General features: G+C 44.0%; 2 protein-coding genes across 3 annotated transcripts; one reads left to right on the top strand and one right to left on the bottom strand.

The window, feature by feature from the left end:
- Positions 1-84: 84 nt before the first annotated feature.
- Positions 85-3,913, bottom strand: C20H1orf109 (chromosome 20 C1orf109 homolog). 2 transcript variants are annotated; one of them, XM_030539200.1, is made up of 5 exons: positions 3,830-3,913; positions 2,945-3,255; positions 1,948-2,127; positions 1,292-1,410; positions 85-423 (listed from the first exon to the last, which is right to left on the bottom strand). In XM_030539200.1, exons 2-5 carry the CDS (start codon positions 3,214-3,216, stop codon positions 386-388), a joined length of 609 nt encoding a protein of 202 aa, XP_030395060.1. In that variant the 5' UTR covers positions 3,217-3,255; positions 3,830-3,913; the 3' UTR covers positions 85-385. The 2 variants fall into 2 exon arrangements, with proteins under 2 accessions (XP_030395060.1, XP_030395061.1); XM_030539201.1 differs by having other exon boundaries at positions 2,945-3,238; positions 3,830-3,907.
- A 107-nt stretch (positions 3,914-4,020) lies between these two features.
- CDCA8 (cell division cycle associated 8) lies at positions 4,021-18,594 on the top strand. Its single transcript, XM_030539209.1, has 11 exons — positions 4,021-4,110; positions 4,905-5,017; positions 6,639-6,767; positions 7,349-7,389; positions 8,650-8,725; positions 9,131-9,276; positions 10,425-10,504; positions 10,959-11,057; positions 15,654-15,780; positions 16,183-16,269; positions 17,155-18,594. Exons 2-11 carry the CDS (start codon positions 4,921-4,923, stop codon positions 17,197-17,199), a joined length of 927 nt encoding a protein of 308 aa, XP_030395069.1. The 5' UTR covers positions 4,021-4,110; positions 4,905-4,920; the 3' UTR covers positions 17,200-18,594.
- The last annotated feature ends 6,983 nt before the right edge of the window (positions 18,595-25,577 follow it).

Raw genomic sequence — 25,577 nt, 5'->3', positions numbered from 1 at the left:
TTTAGCATACAAAAAGTCCACAAGTGCTGCTGCTGGCAGCTCTCCCTGAGCTAAAGAAGAAAGTCCACATCTGTCATTTTCCACTTGTCTTCAGTTTATGAACCCAGCCACTGTTTCAGCTGCTACATCAAATCCACTTTCATAAGCCAAGGAAGCAGCAGGGCCCTCACACTGGGGGCCAGGTACCAGGCTTGTTTGACTTTTAACAGACCACTTAGCTCACAGCAGAGAGCCAGGGAAACTCCTGCACTGGGCTAGCTCATTCAGCAAATCCAGGTTCTTTATGGGTATCCTGAACAAGTATTATCCTGGGCACCCAAAACGAATCATTCCATACAAATCCTCTGGTGTTTTCTCTCTGCAAGTTGGTTAATAATAGAGCCACTCACAGAGTCTCCAGAAAGGAGACCTTCAGAAGAGTGTCTAGGTTGGGAGGAAAGAAAGGAAGCCATTAATGTTGCGGTAAATGTTATTTTTGTACACACACACACACACACACACACACACACACACACACACACACACACACCCCTTCCCCGCTTATTGCCAAGGACCAATGGTGAGTAAACCACCAACAATGCAATATCTTAGGAGGACTGGTAAATGGGATACCGAACCTATTGCCTCTATTCAAAGGTCCTAGTTCCAGTCAACTCCAGGTTTGCAGTGACTTCCAGTTGTTACCATATAGTGATTGTTCAGTGACTCTCAGTCCAGTTCCCAGAGGACAAGTGTCTATATAACAAATACTATCCCGAAATGCTAACGCTAATTGATAGAGCTTGTTGCGGCTGCATGGAATCATAGGACTGGAAGGGACCTCAAGAGGTCATCTAGTCCAGTCCCCTGAATTCATGACAGAACTAAGTATTATCTAGACCATCCCTGACAGGTTTGTCTAACCTGCTCTTAAAAATCTCCAATGATGGAGATTCCACAGCCTCCCCGGGTAATTTATTCCAGTGCTTAACCACCCTAACAGTTAGGAAGTTTTTCCTAATGTCCAACCTAAACCTCCCTTGCTGCAATTTAAACCCATTGCTCCTTGTCCAATCCTCAAGAGGTTAAGAAAAACAAATTTTCTCCCTCCTCCTTGTAACAACCTTTTACGTACTTGAAAACTGTGTTGTGTGTTCTCCCCCCATGTCTTCTCTTTTCCAGACTAAACAAACCCATTACAGTACAGGTTCAGGTGATAAACAGTGGCCTTCAGTCTCCAGGGCCACCACGCCAGCCCCTTTCAATAGTACTAAGCTCACATTAAGATGTTTAAGAGTTGTTATGAAAATACCTTGAACCATGTTTCGGCTATTGTGCTCCAAAACCTTCTCCCAGGACTGTGGCAGGGTTTGCATGTCTGGCAAGTTGTCGTATCTGATTTGGAGGAGGAGGAGTTTACTCTCCAAGTACCTTTCTGGAAGGTAAGGATTGAAATGTGGGGCCAGTAGGAGGTCGGGGAAAGAAGGAAACACAAGCCAGCTGACTTCTTAGGAAGTTATGAGCTCAAAAGAGAGTAGTGCCCCATTGTAGCCCTGCAGTCCAACTCCCCCTCCCACCAGGACATGCTGAGAGAGCTCAAATTGTTGTTCCTTGTCAGAACCCACTAACGATAGTCACCCCAAGTATCTAAGCTTCTTTGCCCTCTATGGACTGTATTTTCTAAATTCTTTGAGAAATTCACTTATTAAAAATTTCCCCTATTCATCTCATTTCCCATGGCCAAACAGCAGGGCCAGGAGACTGACTCCTGAAGGTGGGGGCAGGAGCAATCTGACAGAGTTGTCCATCAAAATCCTTGGTGTGGTTTTATTGTGACCTTATTGGTCACCAGTTGATGATAACCCATAAATAAAGAAAGGTAAATCCAGTTCTGTTGACATGAATCAAGACAACAACCTCCTTGACCTGTTTGAGCTACAAACTTTTAGCTCTTCTAGTGAAGGATACACATGTCGGTAATATCTCTCAATATCATGCAGCCATTCCAACATGTCAGCCAGCGAGGGGATAAGAGCAGTACGCTGCACAGAAGCCTCAAAACCTAGCACATCCGCATGCTGCTCATAGAGTTGGAAAACAGTGCCCACGTAGCCACTAACTACATCCCGCACTTTCTGCAAGTCAGCTCTGCGAAAACAGAGAGTAATACTCAGGGCTGTGTTTTCCAAAGGGTGGCCTCATTCTAAGTACTTGCTTTTTTTTTTTTTTTTTTTTTAAAAGTGCTTCACCCTGCAGTGACAGTTTGGTAAGTTGAACAATATGCAGTACGTGTAACCTGAACTGGAACTAGGGAATTCATGCGAGGAAAAGGCAAACCTATGTGACTACATAACTGATAATATAGAGCATGTTACTAAAAGCATGAACAAATTACATAATTCAAAGAGACATTGTAACTTGAAATCTAATGAGTACTATTAACTCCTCTAAACTATTAAGTATTACACATGACCGAGACCCCTGATAATTCTTGTGATTTTACAATTATATATTTCTTCTTTTTTAAAATGCTCATCCCACACAAACTTCCAAGATTCTGTGAGAAAGACTGACACAAAACAAGGACAAAGGGTGAAAACAAATATTTAACAATACTCGGCCAGATTCTTAGCTATTGTAACTCAACGAAGGTCCAACAGAGCTCATTGGGGCTACACTGATTGACACCACCTGAGAATCTGGCACACTATGTAAAGTCAAAGTAAACAAATTGAAAGGCAGGGGAAATTTTTTTTTGCTCATCACTTTCAGTTGTTATGATTTTACTTATTGTTAGAACAAGAGGTACAACATTTCCAGACAGAAATGTGATGCTTAGGTTTACATTATCACCTCTCCTTCAGATGTGAATTCTGCAAACAGGCCAGAAGGGGAAATTGCACCTCTGTCAGCATGTTTGCCCAAGCTTTCATAATGCTCACAACTTGACACAACAGCCTCTTACACTTTGCCCCCCAGTTCTTCCAGCAGGGTCTCTGCTGCACAGCGCTGCTTGTACTTTAACTGCTCTTCCAGATCCGGGAAGGCTTGCAGTGGTGTATGTGCAAATGTGACCTTCTGACAGGCCTGCATCTGCTCCGCCAGATTGCTGAGGGAGCTCAGGAGGGGCTTACAGCCTGTCAGCGCTGTCTGCCAAGCCTCTTGCTGCTGCTGTATGGCCTGGAAGCACTTTCGCAGGGACTGATGAAGGACCAGGATGGCTGAGCTCTCTGACATCCTCTTACAGGCAGACCTGGAGCTGCAGAAAGTGAGGCTCTGGTGATGGGAACCACATAGAAACCAGCAATAAGCACACACAGGTAGAGAGACCCTAGGGCTAAAGGGCCCTCCCCACCGTCCAGTAAGCAGCCATTGTTCATGCTCCCCACCCTCCCTCCACAGACCAGCACCACTGGCTGAGGAGCGCAGGCTCCAGGGGATCAGGCAGCGCCTAGACAAGAGTTTGCTTTAGAAATGGACAGGCGGGGGGGGGGGGGTAGACTGCTGCTTATGGGGGTGAACATATTTGAGGGAAGAGCCCTGCCAGAGCTGGGGGAAAGTGAAGGAGGGAGGAAGGGTCTCCATACGGGGCAATGGGGGGGCGTGTCTCCATGGGGGCAGATTTGGGAGGGGAGGAAACGGGAACAGGCCCCTGGGGGGGGAATCTCCATGCGGGGCCCCGGGGGGGGAGCAGGGCACCGGGGGGGAGGGTCTCCATACGGGGCCCCGGGGGGAGGGTCTCCATACGGGGCCCCGGGGGGGGAAGCGGGGCCCCGAGGGGGGAGGGTCTGCATGCGGGGGTCGGGGAGAGGTTGAGGGGGGTCAGGCTAACCCCAGGGCCCTCCCTTACCTGAGCCCTACACAACCGGGGCCCTGGGCAGTACCGTTGCTAACGCTCCTCCGACCGGAAGTGAGACCGTCTACTGGGGTGACGCGCTCTCGCGAGAGGTGGAAGTCACCTGCCTCCCCAAGGGCATGCTGGGAACTGTAGTTCGCTCGTGTTCCGTTTTCTATTGGTGGAGGGAGCGCATGCGCGTTTGAGCGCCGTCCCGCCGCATCGCTGATTGGGCGCTCGGGTTTGAATGTAGGTGTTCGGGTTCGCGCGCGCGTTGGGGTCACCGGAGCGAGCTGGTGAGTGGCGAGGGGTCCCGTCCCGGGGAGCCGGGGGTCGTGACCGGGAGGGGTCCGGGGGGGCAGTTTGGATGGGAGGGGACACGGGGGGGCCCGCTCGTAGGGGCTGTTTGGGGGGGGGACGCTGGGGCGGGTTACGGGGACCCCGCTCGTGGGTGGGGGGGATGGGGGCTGTTTGGGGGGGACGGGGGGCCCCCGCTCGTGGGGGGGGATGGGGGCTGTTTGGGGGGGACACGGAGGGGCCCGCTGGGGGGGGTTACGGGGGCCCCGCTCGTGGGTGGGGGGGATGGGGGCTGTTTGAGGGGGACACGGAGGGGCCCGCTGGGGGGCGTTACGGGGGCCTCGCTCGTGGGTGGGGGGGATGGGGGCTGTTTGGGGGGGACGGGGGGCCCCGCTCGTGGGGGGGGATGGGGGCTGTTTGGTGGGGACACGGGGGGGCCCGCTGGGGGGGGTTACGGGGCTGGGCCTGTTTAGCTTCACCAGCCCAGAGCCCCCACCGCTGGAGCAAATCAGGATCAGCCCTATGTTCGGACAAGCCCCGGCCAGGCTTTTTGCCCCATGCCACCAGTGGTGCATCTGCTGCCTGATCATGGTCCTGGGGAACCACTCCGTTGTGTAGGGCACCAAAGCAGGCTCTCTGCTGTGGCTTGCAATAGTCTCAGGATCCCTGGTTTTCAATAGGGATAGAGCAGTAGTAGCTCTCAGCATCCCAGAAGACTAGGGGCCTCTTGTCTCTGACTGGTAAGTATTCCCTTCTTGTATGAACCCAACTGGCTGTTTCCCTTCTGCCGCAGAGCTCCATTTGACACCATGGCACCATCCAGGAAGAAAACAGCCAATAGAACCAGCAAAAACAATGTGAAGAAGAAAAAGCTCACTGCATTTTTAAAGGACTTTGACCGTGAAGGTAACCATTGCACTTATTCATAAAGCTTATTTTCTACAAAGGCTTCAGGGTCCCAAGTTGTTTTCCAGGTTAATTTAATGGTGATGAAAGTTATTGTCTTTACAACCCTGGAGGCTGACACCTCAGGACACTGAAGTCCTGTACAGGCAGGACAGACACAGCGCAAAAGCCATAGCTTTGATCCAGAGGGATGACTTTGAGGGATTTGAAAAGGGGGTTTAATCCTTGATGCTCATGCCATCCTTGCCCTTTCCTGAGGCTTCTATCCAGTGGGCTAGTTGTGATAAGAATGCTGCAATGTTGATGCAAGTCTATTAGGAATTAAACTAAAATAGGAACTCTTTTCAGAGGGCACTGGCAGCTGACAAATATTAATATTGGATGCTTGTCAATAGGATATTTAGAGACATGGTACGTGAAGCAATATCTCTTATTGAACCAACTTCTGTTGGTGAGAAACAGGCTTGCACGCTTACGTAGAGCTCTTCTTCAGATCTGGGAAATGTATGCTCAGTGTCACAGCTAAATACAGGTAAAACAGATTGTTCAGTCTAAGTAGTTAATACATATTTCAAGGGACCATTCAGTGTGAAGTGGCCTGTTAATACCTTTCCAGTTATCGGGAGAGGGTTTAGTGCGTTATAGATTGTTGTAGTAAACCATAAATCCAGTGTGTGTGTGTTCAGGTCATGATCTTTAGTATCTAGCACAGTTATGGATTTAAGTTCCTAGACTCATCTTTTGAAGGTGTTGCACAGGTTTCCTTTGAGGATGAGGACTGAGAGGTCAGACATAGAATTATCACTTTGTGAAAAGAGTGCACCTCACAGGTGATGTGGTATTTTTGTCTTTTATCATTTTTCTGTGTGAGTTCATTCAGAAGCATAGTGATTGCCTGGTTTCACCCACATAGTTGTTACCAAGGTATGTTTAGTGCACTGGCTGAGATACACCATGTCTTGTTATAGGCATGTGTAGAAGCCATGAGAGGTGTGTTGTAAGGTGTGTTCATCATTGCAGCAGTGGAGATATGTCTACAGGCTTTGCATCTGTTGTTCTGGCAGTGTCTAGTGCTGCTTTGAGTTAATGTATCTTGATCTGCACAGAACTTTTTTCTGATGATGAGATTGGGGGGTTAATTCAAGGGCAGAAGAGAGGGTTCAGGAAAGATTTCTTTCAGGATGTGGTCCCATCAAGTATGTGTTGTAATTGTTTAATGATACCGCCCATATTGGAACCCATACAGGGTACATAACAGTCTGTTCCACCTTGTGGAATTCTTCCACCAATCTAGCTACTGCCTCTTGGGGAGCTGGATTGCCTACACCAATGGGCGAAACCCTCCTGTCGATATAGGGAGTGTCTATGCAGAAGCACTGCAGACATACCTTTATACAGTTGAGTTAATTTTCTACCATTGGCTCACAGCAAATGAAAATGTAAGTGCTCAAAAAGGCTCATTTGGGAAGAATGAAATAGATTTGATCAGAAAAGTGTGTACACAAGGGAGTAGATTTTTGCTGATATTCAGAGAAGTATAAATTCTAGCCCTAATATGTAAATCCCTGAATAACATTTGTGTTCTATGTAGTAATCAATCAAAATCCTTTTTTTCTTTTAGTCCAAACGAGAATTGATCAGCTACAAACAAATGGGCAAAATCTTCTCAAGGAATTGGATAATCTTTATAACATAGAAAACCTCAGACTTCCTCTGGCACTGAGAGAAATGAACTGGCTTGACTACTTTGGTATGGTCCATCCACTCCAATATGTATTGACAAAATAGTTCAAAAATGTACTAAATGTAGAGCTATAAGTGAGCTAGTGGACTCTGCTTAGTGACATATCCTAGTTGCGTGATTTTCAGAAATGTAATTACTATTTACATTGCTATGTATAATAACATTACATTATTTCTTTTGTAACACATCACATTTAAAGTCAGTATGTTGGATAATTTTATTTGTATGAAAGTGCTAATTCAAAATTAGGCTTCAAATGTTTTTCCTTTGGATGTCTTAAACCCACTGTCACATGAGACATGAGGTGTGGCACTGGCTTGACTGATTGCAAAATCATGTGTTTAAAAAAAATCTTTGGGAACAAGAAGAGGCAAATTGAATATCCTATCCATTCATAGACAGCCACAGATTTTCTGTTTATGATAAATCCTGCTTTCCCACTAGTTTCTTTATCTTAAGCTAGGCATTAACTGTCAAGAAATGCTATTTGTTTGGATGTTTATTGTTTAATTCTACCCAAGTATTAAAACTTTAATATTGCATAAATTACTCTGGTTGTACATTAATAAACAATGTTCTGTCTCCAGCTAAAGGAGGAAGTAAAAAGGCCCTAGAAGAAGCAGCAACGGTAGGTAACATACATCTAGTCAAATAGAAACTTCTTTTCTGGTACTGCTGTACAATGTTTTTAGGAACCCAATCTTTATTTAAACCATTGCATCATTTTAAGAGTCTTAGCACAGCACTTGGTGAAAGGAATAAATAAGACATGTAATGTTTGTAGTGTCTTCTGTCTGTCCAAAGTGCTAGCCTTCTCTTTCGATTACTTGGTTTATTGTAAATCTTGACGCTCCTTTCTCCAGGATGCATATCCAGTCTCCCTTGCAGTGCATTTTAATGACTATTGAAACTCACTTCATTGTTATGGGTGCCACCTAATACAGACTTCTCCAGAATCTTTACTGAGGCCAGGTCTACACTCAAAAGTTAAGTCAGCTCAGCTGCATCACTATGGGATGTGAAAAATCCACACGTCTGAACCACATAGTTAAGCTGACCTAAGCCCCAGTATAAACAGCCCTTGGTTGATGGAAGAATTTTTCCACCACCTAGCTACTGCCTTAGAGACATGGATTAACTATACTGATTGGAAAACCCCTCCCTTTGCTATAGTGAGTGTCTACACTGAAGCTCTACGTGGCTCAGCTGCAGCGTTTCAAGTGTAGAGAAGCCCAGAGTCTGAAGCACTTGGTAACTGGAAGACTTGTTCCTGAGTTCTGTAACTACCTCTTTGTTCCTCTTACTCAGAGGCTTCTCAAGTTTCAGAAACTGACCTTGTAATTCAAGCTGTGTCTTGGCAGTTGATGGTGGGTGTCTGTCTTTGATTTTTAAATAGCAAGTGTCCTGACATCCTTTCACTCATCGTCCAGATAGCTGAAAGTTTTCAGTTTTAGCAGTCTTCTTATAGGAAGCCATTTTTCGGCAATGAAATCTTGGCTTGCCTACAAGTGATACTAATCAACTAAACAGACTATCAGTTAAACAATGTTTTCTTACTGTTATCTTGCCCTGCCTCACTCACCAGAGAATATGCATTTCTTTGTAAACCAGAAAACCTCTACGCTGGGATTGGACTGAAATGTCTGGGGGTTGGGAATAGCTGTAGTAGCTGAATAAAGCCCTTCAGTACTAAATGCTGTGCAGGTCCTGCAAACTGTTACCATTTCTAAAATACTGGGGAAGTGCGAACACAACAAAGTGCAAAGCAGCATAGAAGCATTTTTATTGTAAAGTAATTATGGGTTTACACTGCTGTTTGCAGGCAGTTAGGAATGAGTTAGTTATTTACTAACAATACACATGGTATTCTGATTGCTCTTGGTTTTAGGCAGATTTGGAACTATCAGAAATAAACAAACTTACAGCAGAAGTTATCCAGACGCCTTTCAGAATTGTCAAGAAAGGTCAGTTTGTTTACAGGAATTGCTGAATGTTCTGGGTAAAATCAATAGCGGAATGTTTTTTCGTTCCTTATGGATCTTGTCAACTATCTTCCAACGCTTATTAACTGGCCTAAATAGGTTTCAAAGAAACAATTATTGCTTCAGTCTATGTGATGTTACATCTGGAGTGTATTAACTTAGATTTGCTAAATCTTATAGAAGTGTTATTCACATTTGTTTATGCCTTCCATAAAACCGCTTTCCTTATAAAATCCTACTTTATCGCTATATAAGTATATTACTACTAGTTCAATAACTTGTTTGCCAAACAAACTTCACAACTGTTTTCTTTTCACCCTACCTGTTCGTGGATAATTTAATATGCTTCTAATTTTTTTCAATTTGGACACTATTTTCTTCTTCTAGCTGAAAAATCCAAACAGGATATCGATGCCATTGAAGAAGAAACAGAACTTAGTTTGCTCCCTGTAGCAAAGAAGAGGAAACAGGATAACAAAGCCCTTGAAGAATCAGAGCCAGAACATGAAAATGTTAATCCCAAAATAGGAAAGGTAAATAACTGATATATTGTGGTGATGGCCCAGGCAGAAAGTGAGTTGACTGTTGTTGATCGAGGTGATGCTTACAGGCTTGCTTGCCGTAGGATAGCTACTTATTTTAATCAGAATTATAGGTTTATATAATCTTTTTATTTTAAATTTGTAAAATATAACTTTACAACTAGTTTTATTTTGCAGAAGAATATGTATATTTCTCCTCTGATGCAGCTGAAATCACATGACCATCTGAAAATGTTATCTATTCTATTTGTAATATCCAAGATGATTATAATAGGAAGAGAGACATTTCTCATTTTGTTTTCTTGTGCATTTGAAAAAGTTCTCTGCGTAGTCTCTTTCACTGTTTTCCCTCTGTACTGTAAAGTCAGTTTTCCTAGATTGCCTCTGTGTGAAAGACCACACATTGGGGAGAGAATTTCTTTTAAAAGGGGGAAATGTGTAAAACCACAAACTATCAGGGGACTTCAGGGTATTTTCATATATTTTGTGTTTCTCTAAACCTTCAATGAGAAACTGTAGTTTTCCCCTTTGCTTCATAGCCTGAATTCTTTTGGGGGATGGGATAGCTCAGTGGTTTGAGCATTGGCCTGCTAAACCCAGGGTTTTGAGTTCAGTCCTTGAGGGGGCCATTTAAGGATTTGGGGATTGGTCCTGCTTTGAGCAGGGGATTGGAGTAGATGACCTCCTGAGGTCCCTTCCAACCCTAATAATCTATGATATGTGAGTGCCTTAGATAGATTCTGTTATAAGGTAGAACCCAACCACTTCTGAAATTGTAAAGAAACATTTCATATTCCTTTTCTCTTAAATTGTATGTTAAACCTCCATCATGTTCTGGGAGCAGGCGTCTTTTTACCCAAGACTGCTCTAACTAACTATTGGAACTTTGATATCTATGGGAAAGAATTCTGCACAAATCCCTGCATCTTCCCCAGCTCAGCTCTAGGTTATGATAAAGCCAAGACTCAAAAGGGAAAGGTTTTCCACCATTTTGATCATCTGAGCAGGGGAACCCTGAGTCTTGTTCTTCAGTTCCTGTTACCAGTGTTAGTTCAGTTATGGGAACACTTCTTCAGAACTGGAGGTGAGCTGTAGTTTGTTCAAGAAACTAATAATTCACAGAGTTCTGTGTGTTCCAGATGAAGACATCAACCAAAAAGGTGCCAGTTTTGAAGAGCAGAAGAGCTCCATCAGCAAAAGTGAAACGCATTAGTAAAAGGTAAGAGTCTGAAGTGGTGTGAATCCCTCTTCTTCCCTGTGGGGATGGAAAGGAGAGACCAGAAATGATATTCCCAAAGAAGCCATGGTTGGAGTGGATGGATGGAGGAGGAAGTGAGCTGTTCTGGAGGAGCTAACCCAGGTATAGTAGGGGTGAATGGAGGAGCTCTACAGAGGGCAGTCTCCAGTCTCATAGTAGGGTGAGGTGACTCACCAGCTATTCTCTTTGGGGGCGTGTGGAGTTTTACACTGAATCAAGCTGTCATAAAATTGCAGTCTTTGCTGCCATGTCAAGAGGCATGACCTAAAATCAAGAGAAACCTGAGGTTTCCAAAAAGCTTCACATTGTTCTCAGCTTTTCTAACTAATAAAACAGATGGTCAGAACTGAGAAGCAACTACTAAGCCAATCTTTTAAAAGGGCATCATCTTACCATAGCCAGTCTCTTTGAGCAGGTCAAGCAAAAATAACTTTGCCACTCCAGCCCTTGGCCGAGTCCCCGATGCCTGCACATGGGGAAGGACCGCCACTGTCACCCCTAAGTTTGATTCCAGGTGAGTGTGCATTAATTAGCAAAGCCACGTAACTGTGTATTTATCATATCCTGCAAAATGTCTCTATTAAATATCAGCATTTACCAGGTGTCAAGGCATCTAGCGTGTCTTGTCATTAGTCTTGCATGAGATAAGACAGAACAGTTGCAATATAGATCAGCTTGTTACCATTCTGCCCCATGGCAGTGGCTGTTCATATCTGATGCATGTTATAAGAGCCATAATATAACACTTCACATATTCAAAGTGCTGTAGAGATATTGACTAACCTTCACAACCCTGAAATGTTAAGGATGAGATAACTGAGGTAGAGAAGTGTGATTATTTGACTACTGTTAGTAGAGTGTCACCAGCGGAGCCAGGATTAGAATTTGAGACTTCATGATTCCGTATTCATTTGTGCATAGCTTAATGTGCTCAGTCTTGTACTGTGAAATCAGCAATATTGTAGTCTATTTGTTTGAACCGTCTCCACACTGTCCCTTCTCCCTCTCCTTTTCCCGTTTTTCAAACGTGCATCTGATATGTGCAAAATTACTAACAGTGGTATGTTACCTATTGCTTAAGTCAGCCTCTGTACTTGATGAGAGGAGGATAGCTATTATAACACCGAGTTTTTAAGAAGGCCCCAGAGCAATCCTGGCAATTACAGGCTGGCACACCTAAATTCAGTAACAGGCAAATTGGTTGAAACTACAGTAAAGAACAATTATTAGATATGTTGGGAAAGAGTCAACATGGGCTTTGTAAAGGGAAATCATGCCTCACCAATCTATTAGAATTCTTTAAAGGGGGTGGTCACAAATATGTGGATACGGGTGATCCAGTGGATTTCGTGTACTTGAACTTTGACAAGATCCCATACCAAAGGCTCTTAAGCAAAGTAAGCAGTCATGAGATAAGAAGGAAGATCCTCTCATGAGTCAGTACCTGGTTAGAAGATAAGAGACAAAGGGCAGGAATAAATGGTTAGTTTTCACAGTGGAGAGAGGTAAATAGCAGGATCCTTCAATGATGTATACTGGGACCAGTGATGTTCAACATATTCATAAATGATCTGCAAAAGGGATGAACGATGAGGTGGCAAAATTTACAGATGCTACAGAATTACTTAATAGTTAATTTCAAAGGAGTCTGTGAACAATTGCAAAGGGATCTCACAAAACTGGGTGACCAGGCATCAAAATTGTAGATGAAATTTAGAGTTGATAAGTGCAAAGTAATGCACATTGGAAAACATAGTCTCAGCTGTGATGGGGTGTCCATGCCACACAAGGCAGAGCAGGTTAAATTAAGTCAATTAACCTGGTAGGCTGCACCTGGGAGGAGACTTAGGCTTGATGGACAGGCACTAAGTGAAGATGGAGTGCAGCTGGGCAGGGGCAGGCTGAGTTCATATAAAGCCAGCAAGCTGAAACCACAAGGAAGCTGCAGAAGTAGTCTGCAGTCACTCCCTGGGAGGAGGAAGTTTGGGTTGGTAAACTCAGAGCTAGGGGAGCCAGAAGATGGAGCAAAGAAGTAGAAAGGAGTCCAGGGAAAGAGCAACAGGGAGCAAGCAGACCATGGTTGCTGGACATAGGGTCCCTGGACTGGAACCCAGAGTAGTTTGTGGGCTGGGGTTCCCCTTCCAGCCACTGTGAAAATGGCATAGGGCCTGGCATCAGATGGGAAGATTGTCTGGAGAAGACGAGGACAGCTGATCCAGTGGGACTGGAAGGGGAGGACTACATAATGACCTAGGTAAGAATCGTGAAGAAGGAGCACTACACATCCTGTAGAGTGAGGGGGGGATGCAGTGAGAGCCACTAGTGGGCAGTGGGAGGGGGCAGCATCAGACCTTAGTGGAGCTAATACCCAGATGAGGCCATAAGGAAATACCCCAAGGACAAGTGGACCTGTGACGTCAACTATATATACAAAATGGTGGGTCTAATTAGCTGTTCCACTCAGGAAAGATCTTGGAGTCATCATGGAGAGTTCTCTGAAAACATCTGCTCAATGTGCAGTGGCAGTCAAAAAAAGCTATCAGTGTTAAGAACCATTAGAAAAGGGATACAGAAAATATAATGCTGTTATACAAATCTGTGGTACCATCCACACCTTGAACAGTGCGTGCAGTACCAGTCACCCCATCTCAAAAAAGATATATTAGAATCGGAAAAGATACAGAGAAGAGCAACAAAAATGGATAGGGCTAAGAAACAGCTTTCATATGAGGACAGATTAAAAAACGTGGGACAGTTCAGATTAGAAAAGAGATGACTGAGGGAGGGATATAATAGGGATCTAAAATTTCAGAAGAAGGTGCTTTCATTTTTAAGGTTGGGTGCTTTTGTTTTTTAAACCCCTTGGGCCTGATATTTAGAAGTGCTTATTGTTCTCAAGTAAAGCTGTAGTCAATAGGAGCTGAGGGTGCTCATCATTTCTGAAGGCTGGGCTCAGGATGTCTGGAGCTGTGCACATAAATCCCGAGTCTGCTTTTGAAATGTTGGCCTAAATATAGACTCATAGACTCTAGGACTGGAAGGGACCTCGAGAGGTCATCGAATCCAGTCCCCTGCCCTCATGGCAGGACCAAATACTGTCTAGACCATCCCTGATAGACGTTTATCTAACCTACTCTTAAATATCTCCAGAGATGGAGATTCCACAACCTCCCTAGGCAATTTATTCCAGTGTTTAACCATCCTGACAGTTAGGAACTTTTTCCTAATGTCCAACCTAAATCTCCCTTGCTGCAGTTTAAGCCCATTGCTTCTTGTTCTATCACTGGAGGCTAAGGTGAACAAGTTTTCTCCCTCCTCCTGATGATACCCTTTTAGATACCTGAAAACTGCTATCATGTCCCCTCTCAGTCTTCTCTTTTCCAAACTAAACAAACCCAATTCCTTCAGCCTTCCTTCATAGGTCATGTTCTCAAGACCTTTAATCATTCTCGTTGCTCTTCTCTGGACGCTCTCCAGTTTCTCCATATCTTTCTTGAAATGCGGTGCCCAGAACTAGACACAATACTCCAGTTGAGGCCTAACCACCGCAGAGTAAAGCGGAAGAATGACTTCTCGTGTCTTGTTTACAACACACCTGTTAATGCATCCCAGAATCACATTTGCTTTTTTTGCAACAGTATCACACTGTTAACTCATATTAAGCTTGTGGTCCGCTATGACCCCTAGATCTCTTTCTGCCATACTCCTTCCTAGACAGTCTCCTCCCATTCTGTATGTGTGAAACTGATTGTTCCTTCCTAAGTGGAGCACTTTGCATTTATCTTTATGGAACTTCATCCTATTTACCTCAGACCATTTCTCCAATTTGTCCAGATCGTTTTGAATTTTGACCCTGTCCTCCAAAGCAGTTGCAATCCCTCCCAGTTTGGTATTGTCCGCAAACTTAATAAGCGTACTTTCTATGCCAACATCTAAATCGTTGATGAAGATATTGAACAGAGCCGGTCCCAAAACAGACCCCTGCAGAACCCCACTTGTTTTATACCTTTCCAGCAGGATTGGGAGCCATTAATAACTACTCTCTGAGTACGGTTATCCAGCCAGTTACGCACCCACCTTATAGTAGCCCCATCTAATTTGTCCTTTCCTATTTTGTCTATAAGAATATCATGCGAGACCGTATCAAATGCCTTACTAAAGTCTAGGTATATCACATCCACCGCTTCTCCCTTATCCACAAGGCTCGTTATCCTATCAAAGAATGCTATCAGATTAGTTTGACACGATTTGTTCTTTACAAATCCATGCTGGCTATTCCCTATCACCTTACCACCTTCCAAGTGTTTGCAAATGATTTCTTTAATTACTTGCTCCATTATCTTCCCTGGCACAGAAGTTAAACTAACTGGTCTGTAGTTTCCTGGGTTGTTTTTATTTCCCTTTTTATAGATGGGCACTATATTTGCCCCCTTCCAGTCTTCTGGAATCTCCCCGTCTCCCATGATTTCCCAAAGATAATAGCTAGAGGCTCAGATACCTCCTCTATTAACTCCTTGAGTATTCTAGGATGCATTTCATCAGGCCCTGGTGACTTGCAGGCATCTAACTTTTCTAAGTGATTTTTTACTTGCTCTTTTTTTATTTTGTCTTCTAAACCTACCCTCTTCCCGTAAGCATTCACTATATTAGACATTCCTTCAGACTTCTCAGTGAAGACCGAAACGAAGAAGTCATTAAGCATGTCAAGTGTCTTCTCCAAATTAGTTCTTTCAGTGTAAAATATGGAATATAAAGATGACTACAACACATCACTTAGTGGCCTTAGCTTTTGGCCTCAGAGTTTTGATTGACTAAGAGCCAGAAGCCTGTAGTCCCACAGGAGAGGGTAGATGGAGGTCATAGCTAGAAAAAAGAAGATAAGATAAATCATGTCCTAGTTTAATCAGAGGTTTTTTGTCAGTACAGTTTTGGTTTCTGAAAGCTCTGTTGGTTTTGCTCTTCAAGTTACACATTTTTCTCCAATCTTCTGTTTCCCTTGAAAATGAAATGTTTGAAATCTCTAGTTCGGGAGAATCTAATGAAATGTACTTCTGATCATTTTAATTGGCTGGAATAAATTATTGATCAGGAACTTGGGAATGTCTTTCAGGCTTTTCAAGACACCAGGTCTACGCACGCCTGCAGCGCGTGAGCATGTCTACATAGTCTCTGCAAACGGCAGCCCTCTTGCTAACAGCAATGATGTCATCATTACAGTCCCTGTCGGAGGAGGGGAGGTAAAGCAGAAAGTTATTAAAATTGTAGGGAAATCTTTTAGTGGGTTTTGAAGTCCACCACATGCAACTTAAAATAATGGTTGATAGCAGTATGTGCCATGGTGCAATACAGCAAAGGTGTGAGATGAGTCTGTGGTCTCATGCTGCATCTGGTCCTCTGCTTGTAACTAGTCCTGTTTTATCAGTGACCTTATGCTGTTCCCAGGACAGTGGGTCCATTACTTGCTCTAAAAGCAGTACATGATTCCCTGCTCTTAAATATGGTGGTCTATCAATCTTTCTAATATACAATCCAGATGCTTCAATCTTGTTTGGCTCTTTCACTCATTTCACTGACAAACTCACATGTACCAGTCTGACACAGTTGAACAGTAACTGAGACTTGTGGTCTTTTCTGTACAGAACATTCGTTTAGCAGCCAGTGAGCTGACCAAAAGGAATTTGAGTCATCTCAATCCAGAGACCCTGGGAATTATGAAGAAGTTATCTGTAAGTCAATATATACTTGGCTATGAATTGAAACTGGTCTGTTGTGGTGCCTAACATTGTCATTGTCCCTGTAGCTAAGTTAATGGGCCATCAGTATCCATTAGATTCTGCCTGTAATCTTTCTTCTTAAATTCTTTTCCTCTTGTGTCTGCGTGGATCTTGGCGCTCCCAGAAAATATGGTTTTACACAATGTGGTCCGTTCAGCTAATCAGGAAAATACACAGACTTGGGGCTTACACTCAGCTGGGCTGTATACAAATAGTGCTTTCATTAGTGGGAGAGAGCTACTGGTAGTGCTTAGGATTTAATTCAAGGGTGAACATGCCCTCCGTTTTTTCCAGCGTAGGTGACGTTAAGACAGGGGTGGGCAAACTTTTTGGCCGGAGGGCCAAATCTGGGTATGGAAATTGTATGGTGGGCAGGCTCCCGGTGGCACTTACCTCAAGCAGATTCCAGAAGCAGCAGCATGTGCCCCATCCAGCTCCTATGCGGAGGCGTGGCCAGGCAGCTCTGTGCGCTGCCCCGTCCCCTGGCGCTACTCCTGCAGCTCTCATTGGCCGCGGTTCCAGGCCGATGGGAGCTGCAGGGACAGCGCTTGGGGCAGAGGCAGTGTGCTGAGCTCCTTGGCTGCCCCCTACATATAGGAGCCGGAGAAGGGACATGCCACTGCTTCCAGGAGCCACATGGAGTGGGGCGAGCCCCCGGCTGGAGTACCAGAGCAGGGCAAACCCCAGACCCCATCCCCCAGAGGTAGCTCGAGGACCAGATTAAAATGTCTGGAGGGACGGATGCGGCCCCTGGGCCGTAGTTTGCCCACCCCTACTTTAGGATATGGCAGCATGTGTTCTTTACAAGTGCTATTTGTTAATCTTTCTCCTCTTTAGGTTCGTCTTGCACAAGCATGCAGCAGCACGAATACCCAAAGATGAAATTTCAGGGATATTGACTTTCTTTGTAAATCTGGAACATCAATTTTAGGACTACAACCTGAATTCTTACTCTGTTGTTTTACCTTTCTGTTACATGGTGGAGGTTAGGAACAGATTTACAGCCTGTAATATATAATATGATTAGAATAGGTTGACTTCTTTTTGTACAGAAAAAGCTACTTAGTTTCCTGTTTCAAGTAGCTAGCTACACCTTGGCCTTGGATCCTCCAGAGTGCATGAGAGGCAAGTCAGGTGGATACAGCTGCCCTGCAACCTGCAGAAGATCAAAGCAATGGGACCTATTGTATTATGGTGTGATTGACAAAAGTTGTATCTGGTCTGGGAGCAAAAGCGGTGGAGCTGCTCAATTACCAGGCAAGTCTTCTGTTTGTTGATGTCCTCGTTGAAAGGCGCTAGTTAGTTGTATTCTAAGAGCTGGAATATGAACCTCAATTACAAGTAGTTAACAGGTGGGTGCTAAAAGAACATTTTCTTGCAGACTGGCTAATGAAGCTGCCACTGGTGATAGGGGTACAACGAATCCTTTGTTTTGTTCTTCTCACAGCAGCCACTGAACTTTCAATCCTGCTTTCCAGTTTACAGTGAACAATGTACTTGAAGTCTTTTATTGTACATCCTGCCGTTGTTTTTAAAGAAATGAATACACTGGTATGTTCTTAAACCCATAATTTTACTGAGTTTTAAAGCTTCTATCTACAAAAACAATCATCTAGAACTCCAGTCCGCTAAGGCACATACACTTATGGTGCACGTCCCTTTAGAGTGATTGGAGACAGCCGGTGGAGAGCTCCCTCTGCACAGGGGAACTCTGCTGCTTCCTGCACTAGCTCCTAGGGAGGAGATGGGGATGTGGCAGAGCCAAGTTCCACTATGTCTGGGTCTCCACTGGAGTGTTCCCTACATTCTTTTCATGAACCAAAAAAGTTTTACGTAATAAATACTGTTTATAGGTGGAATAAAATTAGTTACATATTCATTGACTTCTACTGTTTTAGAAAATTCCTGCTTCACTTAATAGTGCATGGACAGCACTGATGCATTAGAATGGTCAGTGTCCAACACCTTACTCTTCTCCAGCATCTCTGTGATGGAAAAAGCCTGGAGCACTTCATAACCTCTGTGTAGGAATCATTTGGCGGAAACTTGGCCTGGAACAACAACAACATCTGTTCTGTGTCTTTACACACAGTTTGCAGAGTTCTGAAGAGTAACTTCAAGAAGCCAGAATAAAAGTTCAGAAAGCTGAACTGTGCAACAAAAGTTAACACCCTGTGTCTTTCCAGAGTGGAACATGAGCCCCAAATTGTCTGGGCTTCTGTTCTGTGCTTCATTCCAGAACTACAGTAATAATGGCTTGTCAACCTCTTTTCCTCTAATATCTGTTTTTCTAGAGTGTACTTAATATTATATAAACTAAGGCAGTTCTTAACAGTAAACTACATGCCGTCTTCCGTTTCTCTCCCACCACATAATTCCAGTGACACTTAGCATATAGCACTTGGCTATAATTCTCAATGCGCATTACAAAAGGTAACTATCATCCTCTTGTCAAAAAAGGGAATGGGACTACCTGGGGGGAAAAAATCATGGGAAGAAAGTTCATTTGAACTTTTTTGTAAGAAAATTTTCATTTAGACTTTATTTGAATTTAAATTTCAAATTTATGGTTTTTTCCCTTTCCAGACCACCCTTTGCTTTTTTTCCTCCATTGGCTGCAATACGATGACTGTCTAGGGTTTGTCTTTTCACTTATTTCTTTTCAGTTTTCCTTTATCTGTTATAACTTTTCAAATCCTTCTCCAACTGTGGAAAAGTTGAGTTGCAAAAGGAAAAATGAAATTGCAACTCTGCCTCTCTGTAACTTTCCAAAATTCCTTCAACTTCAGAGAACCTAGAATGGCAAACATTTTCAAAGCTGAGGAAATTTTGAACTGTTACAGTGGCAGAGTTACAGGCTATTTTAACACAGGGAAAGAGCTAGAGGTCTGTTTGCGTATCTGACAACCTGCAGGGTTTGGAAGAAAGGCTGGACTTTTTTGTGGCTCTTAGTGGTGATCATACTGCAAGGGTTTGGAGGGGAAATTATCAGAATTTAGGAGCCACAGCCCTGTCTTGAATGGGACAGTTTATCCTGCGTCTTTGTTCATGCTGCACATCATACTTTCTATGCAGCTTTGTGAGGCAGTTGGATTCAAGGGATGCCATCAACTTGAAATTCCCAACTTTTTTTCATTTTTCAGGAGATTGAAAAATCTGCACAAAAGAGAGGTGAAGATAGGTAACCAGCTGCATAACATCAGCAAGCTGGAAAAAATAGGAAAAACATTTTGACTCCCTATTAGAGTAATGTTACTTGAGCCGATAGCATTTGCAAAAATGTAGGCAGAAATGTAATTTTATGTTTTAGGTGGACAGTGTTCCTTTTAAACATGTAAACATAATCACTTTCTAGCCCATATATTTATATGGAAGGATTGCTGCTTCTGAAACAACCATACACGCACACTCCCTGCTCCAGTAAGAATAACCTGGCCTCAAAGATTAGAAAATGATAGCACTTCATGGAAAGCACTGTTTCTCTCTGCTGGTAGCCAGCAATTCACAGCCTCTTTACTTTCAGCCCACAGTGAAGAATATTTTAATACAAAATATGATTATGACTAGAAAGTAGCTAAGCATGTCAGCGCGTAGTGCAAGCATTGGCTGCATACAGCTGGGATACGTCTACCCTTCAGTTGAAGGTATGAACATAGTGTAGGGTCGGCATACCTGTGCTAGCTTTAGTCCGCTATCACGGCTAAAAATAGCAGTGTGTGATGTGGCGCTATCCGCTAGCAATGTGAGTCCACAGGCAGTGTCCAGGGCAAGCTTTATGCAGCCTGTGCCACTGTTTTCATTTCTAGCCATGCTAGCACATGTATACTTACCTCAGCTGCAGTCACACCTCAGATTGCAATTTAGACATACCGTAAAGAAGCTCAGTTATTTACATCTTGATGGTTTTGGCAGCCTTCTCTAAATCCTAACTGCAGGTGGCACTCTGCAAATTATTAAGCCTCAGGGCTTTCTCTCAGCTTTACTACCTTGCTGAATTCCACTGACATGTAAATATGAAAATGATCATGTTGGTTTAGAATCTAATTGCTTTGTAAATACTGCAGTTTGGAAGACAGAAGTCAAAGCCAAAAACCTGCGTTAAGTATGTTTTTCATCTTTCAGTGCTTCTCCATGTAAAAGCAAATTTGTCCAGCATAGATCAAACATTTCCCTTATTCCTCTGCCCTCTACACTGGCTCTCTATCAAATCTTGGACTCAATTCAACATCCTGGTCCTAATCTTCAAGGCCCTACTTTTGGAGTCCTGCAAATCTGCAGCTATCGGCAGACCATGTTTGCAGATCGCGGATCGGAGTGGATGAATCCGCACAGGGCTCTATCTACTTCGGCTTGTGCCTAATTACTTTAGAATCATCAGTCTCTGTGGCCCACCAGTGAGCTGCAGTACTGCTATTGCTGATCAAATATTCAGGGGCCAGAGCATGGCACTTTTGGTGGAAGGACAGAACTCAAAGCGCAAGACAGCTCTGTGCAAGCCTTTCCCCGATCATGGCCCTTGAAGAATATACCCTGAAGCCAGAACAAACTACAAGATGTGGATGACATGGTGCTTTTGGACCTGGATTGTCATTTAACTAAGTAACTTGCTTTGACCCAAGGTGCTATGGAGAGGAGCCTATTAGAAATGGCAAAGATTAGGTGCACAGATCAAACTTTAAATGAAGGCAGAGTTTGTTCCTGCTTTGCTCTATACTGAATGGTGTATCTATACATGACTTCATGCAGCGCCAGTAGATACGCTATTGTTAGGGCTGTGAGACAGTTTCCACTTCCAGCTTCCACTGATTGCTAAAACTAGGTTCATGAGCTCCCCGTTCATAGAAACCATCAGTTTCTAGTGCTAGTAGCTTTTGAGATTGCAGTTATTAAAATCAGGCGGTGGGAAGAAACAAGATACTAATTGGAATGACTTGAATTTATGGTCTGTTGTCTAATAACATACCCTAGACAAAAACAAATGCCTTAGACCCCTAGCCTGCCTTCCCAGCTCTCCAGTGATGGAATACTGCCTTCATTCCTAGCTCTAGTGGCTCCTGAGATACTGGACTTTAAAACTGGCGCTGATCCCTACAAACAGCAATGCTGCTTTTTTCAGCTGAACATAGCAAGTCCTAACCCTCAAAGCAGTGTCCCTGAAATCTTGCTGAACATTTCTGATGTTTCTGTGCAATGAAAGGCAGTTGCATCCACGCTGGCACAAGAATTAACACAGCATTTACACCCGCAGCAACGAACAGCCATAGCAAACTTTAACCCCTGGGAAGTGGGACAAAGCAGGACCTAATGTTTTATGGCTGCATTTCTAGGATCCCTATCTAATTTGTTTCCGTTTGGGTTGTTTTGAGGCCAGTACGAGTCACTAGGCCCTAGCATGGGATGGACTTGCTCTGTGGGGTCTGAGGGCGTGTTAGCTGCAGGCTTCCTTGGGGCTGGGTCAGTACCTTCTGAGAATGACTCTGTTTTTGTTGTAGTGTAGCAAAGAATACTGATAATATTCAATTTCATTTGCAACTGGTGTCAGCCAGAGTTAATTAGACCAGACATGAATTAAAGCAACCTGGCAACCAATAGATAAACCCATTCATTACCTGAGTCCATTTCCCCATGCTGCCTGTGCTGTTTGCTCTCTGGAACATGGATAAGTAGTAGTTCATTTTTCTGCTGTTCTATCACTCATGTAAATTACTAGCAACACTTCTGGCCCCTTTACACATTACATGGCAGATGCATTTTGTTTAACAAAATAATTACAACTGCCCTTTTCTGCTCAGAGCAGGGATTACTGGAACATTACAAGGAAGGAGTTAGGGGTTTTGTGCTTGTGTGCATTTATTTGCATGTCAGCCTGGTTAGTGCCAGTATTGCCCTTTCGAACTAAGTCGTGGGAAATGAAAAGCAATGCAGCAAAACGATGATTGTCAAGTTGAAAAAGCATCTGCATGCGTCACTGACGGGTGGTTGAGTGTTTGCTATGTGACTGAAGTCAGCTGTGTGTTACATGCACAGTTGCTGCGGCTGCTAGACCTGAGAGTTTTTCCTTTGGATGGGCATCAATAATTGTATGGACTGTGCTATGTGAAGGGAACACCCCTCGGAGGAGGAGGAGGAAAGGCCTGGTGCCTCTTTCCCACACAAAGAGCCCAGGAAGGCATTCTCAGAACAGCGGCTCTGCAAATATTCATCTTGAAAATCAAAGCAAAAACACTTCAGGGCTTTGTTCATTGATTTGTGGTTATAGGCTTTTCTTTTAAAGTAGAAGGCACTGGGAGACCTCCACTTCTCATGGCTAGTTCCCTGGAATGGGGGTGGTGCTGGGTGTGCGCAGAGGTATCTCTGCTAAAGCTGGGAGCTGTGGTCTTTCCTGAGAGGAGCCTGGCCATCCCTTGAAACAAGCAATCAGGAAAAGTGATTTCATTATTTACTTGCAGATGAGGTGGCTGGGGCCGAGCACATCTTTCTAGGGTCCAAGCGGCTTTCCTGGGCCCCTGGAATTTTAAAAAGTTTCTCCTCTAATGGGTTGGGCAGAAATAGAGCCTGTGCTGGTCCCTAGTGTGTAGGTGACCCAACGTGAAGCAAGGCAGCAGCAGTGAGATGCCTTGTTCCCACAAGGTGCTTACATGTTAGGAGAGCAAGAATATCACAGAAAAATTCACCTCCCAGCTGCCCACCTGTAAAGCTTACCCAGCCCTCAGGACAGCAGTTCAGGCTTGTGCCAGATGGGAGCAGCAGAAAGCCGTGCTTTAGGGTAGCTCTTGTATGCATGCTCCAACCTTTGCTTGCCGTGGGTTTCGTTCTGGGTATCAAACTCCAAAGTTCAGCCCAGATTTATAATGGAAATCTGAAATAATATTAATCTTCAGGAATATAATGAGCAGAAAAGATACCCAGCAAGGTATCTTTCCCAAGATGCACTAACATTGAACTTCCCACAAAGGGATTCTGTTAGATAATGATCCTAATAGGGGGCTCTTCTAGGCAAATTGATAGATGTGCGCTATCAAGCATTGTCAAAAATAGCTCCATATATAAAGCAAGCGTTTATCATCGTGGACACCTTGCAGGTGGTCACCAATTCTGTGACATTGTAAGAAGTAAATAGATGATAATTCCCTGCCTGCTGATAGAAGGGATGATAGCTTAGAACAAATTAGAGATGGCTCTAGGCAGTCACTTTCTGTGGGAGTTTTGGATTTAAAGGTGCAGGGTAGCACATGTGCTCCTTCTTTAGCTGACATGTCTGCTTCATACCCAAAGTCAAATCATTTTTGTCATGTGCCCGGGGTCCGAAGGGGGTGTATCTTCCAGCCACAACTAACTTTTGCCACTAAAATGAAATGTTACTCAGCAGGGTGTGTAAAGCTGCACCATATGAATCTCCCTGTCTTTTTATAGAAGCTGGGACCAGCAGTGAAATAGTTAATGTTGGCATTAATTAGTCACCTCATTATTAATCCCCTATTAACATCCCATTGGGATGGATAGGGAATGCCTTCCACTATTATCTCAGAAAGTTTTTCAGGCTCTTTCCCAACTTAAGCAAACACCGCTGCATCAGTTACACGTGGCTCATGTTTTCAAGCTTTACTTTGCCACCATAAGGGCTAAAGACTTGTTAGATGTAAAAAATTATATGAAACTGATTCTGGAGACTAAAATGGCATCCTGACAGATGATATTGGACCACTGACCTGACTCGATTTGAGTCCATACATACTCAGCAGCAGGGCTTGGGAAATGGAATGGGAATGCTTCAGAGCAGTGATGGTGATATGACAAAGGTGACCATGTGTCCTTATCCATCACCTTCAAGGCTATCCTTCCTGGCCATGTTCCAACTCCAATTCAAATTTGCTTTCTTGGTTTCTCAAGATTTCCCTCTATGACTTCATATCTGCCCGCTCCCACTGATGAAACCAGTGCCAAGCCTCTCCAGAAATCAGCCGCTTGAAAAGTGTAGCATTGTATCTGTGATGCAGTAGGGACTGTCTGTGTGGGGAGTGGGAGAGCAGGGGAGGACTTTAGGGGATGGACAATGCCAGGGCCTGTAACCTGAGCTAGGTAAGGGAGGGGAAAGGTCAACATCTTTGCCCGGGAAGGGGAAAAGGAAGGGGGTGGCAGGAGGAAAGCAGTTTGAGTTTGGGCTTGGGGCTGGATGGGTGGAATTCAGGGTATCCTAGCTAGGATCCAAGCACCCTGAAAGCCCAGAAGGACTCGATGGAGGGGTCCTGACTGTGCCTGCAAGCTCTGCTGTAACCTGTGTTCCTGTTGTCCAATAAACCTTCTGTTTTACTGGCTGGCTAAGAGTCACTGTGGGTCCCAGGAAAAGGGGTGCAGGACTGGACTTCCCACACTCCGTGACAGTGTCACTGGAAAATAACCAACCATCTGTTGCTTGACCAAACCAGTGCTGCTGGTGGGTGCAGTCCATGCCTGAGCTGTGAAGCAAGGTGAAGCTGGATGCTGCCTTTCTGTCAGCAGCATAGCTCTGTAATTTGTACAGGTGCCTAGATTTATTTTCACTGGACAGAACATCCTCTGAAAAATCTGTACCCCTTTGTGGTCTTAACATCTCTTTGGCACTGGCCCTCCCAACAACAATCTTTCACCCTGTGCTGCTCCCTCTGGAGTAGCCAGGGGAAAATACCTCATTCCCAGTTAAAGTGAATAACTACAACATGGCAGAATATTGGTTCCAGGGCTCAGGGTTGCCTTAGACCCTAAGCTAACCATGAATTTTAACCCTTCTGGTGTGTTCAGAAGTTGCATGTAGTACAGGCTCAAAGGAGTGGGGAGTGTCAGTATAGTTGGGCTGGAAGAAGGACAGACGTGAAAAAGCAATTCCTGTGTATTAAGAAAGGGATTACCTGCTCTGGATTGTGCTTAATGTAGCGCTGTACTAGGGTGATGCATCAGAACTGATCAAATGAGGACCACACTTTACCCATGAATGCTCATTAGAAATGTGGCCTTTTTGTGTTAACTTTCTGCCAATACACACGTACAGGTACAGTGAATACCTGGAAAGAGCAAATGCTCAAATGGCAAAATGTGTATTAAATACACAATGCAATTTGCAGTTTGTGATGTATCGGTTAGTTACATGGTGATATGCATTGTTTCTGTTCCCTGATTGGGTAACTTACAGGAAGTGTGGATACGGTCAAATGCACAGTTTGAAATTTGTGCCAAATTAATTAGTTTTATGGCATAAATTGCAGCATAAATATCAGTTTTATATT

Source organism: Gopherus evgoodei, chromosome 20 (assembly GCF_007399415.2).
Source record: "Gopherus evgoodei ecotype Sinaloan lineage chromosome 20, rGopEvg1_v1.p, whole genome shotgun sequence".
NCBI lineage: Eukaryota > Metazoa > Chordata > Testudines > Testudinidae > Gopherus > Gopherus evgoodei.
The sequence above is the reverse complement of the archived record's forward strand: the minus strand, read 5'-3'. Positions and strand labels throughout refer to the sequence as shown.

Coding starts and splice junctions, on each gene's coding strand:
- C20H1orf109 (XM_030539200.1), bottom strand. CDS start 3,216: ATGTCAGAGAGCTCAGCCATCCTGGTCCTTCATCAGTCCCTGCGAAAG. Junction 2,128..2,944: donor GAAGAACTGGGGGGCAAAGT/GTAAGAGGCTGT, acceptor CTGTTTTCGCAG/AGCTGACTTGCAGAAAGTGC. Junction 1,411..1,947: donor GAGAGATATTACCGACATGT/GTATCCTTCACT, acceptor CCTTCCAGAAAG/GTACTTGGAGAGTAAACTCC.
- CDCA8 (XM_030539209.1), top strand. CDS start 4,921: ATGGCACCATCCAGGAAGAAAACAGCCAATAGAACCAGCAAAAACAAT. Junction 9,277..10,424: donor TTAATCCCAAAATAGGAAAG/GTAAATAACTGA, acceptor TGTGTGTTCCAG/ATGAAGACATCAACCAAAAA. Junction 10,505..10,958: donor GTGAAACGCATTAGTAAAAG/GTAAGAGTCTGA, acceptor CTCTTTGAGCAG/GTCAAGCAAAAATAACTTTG.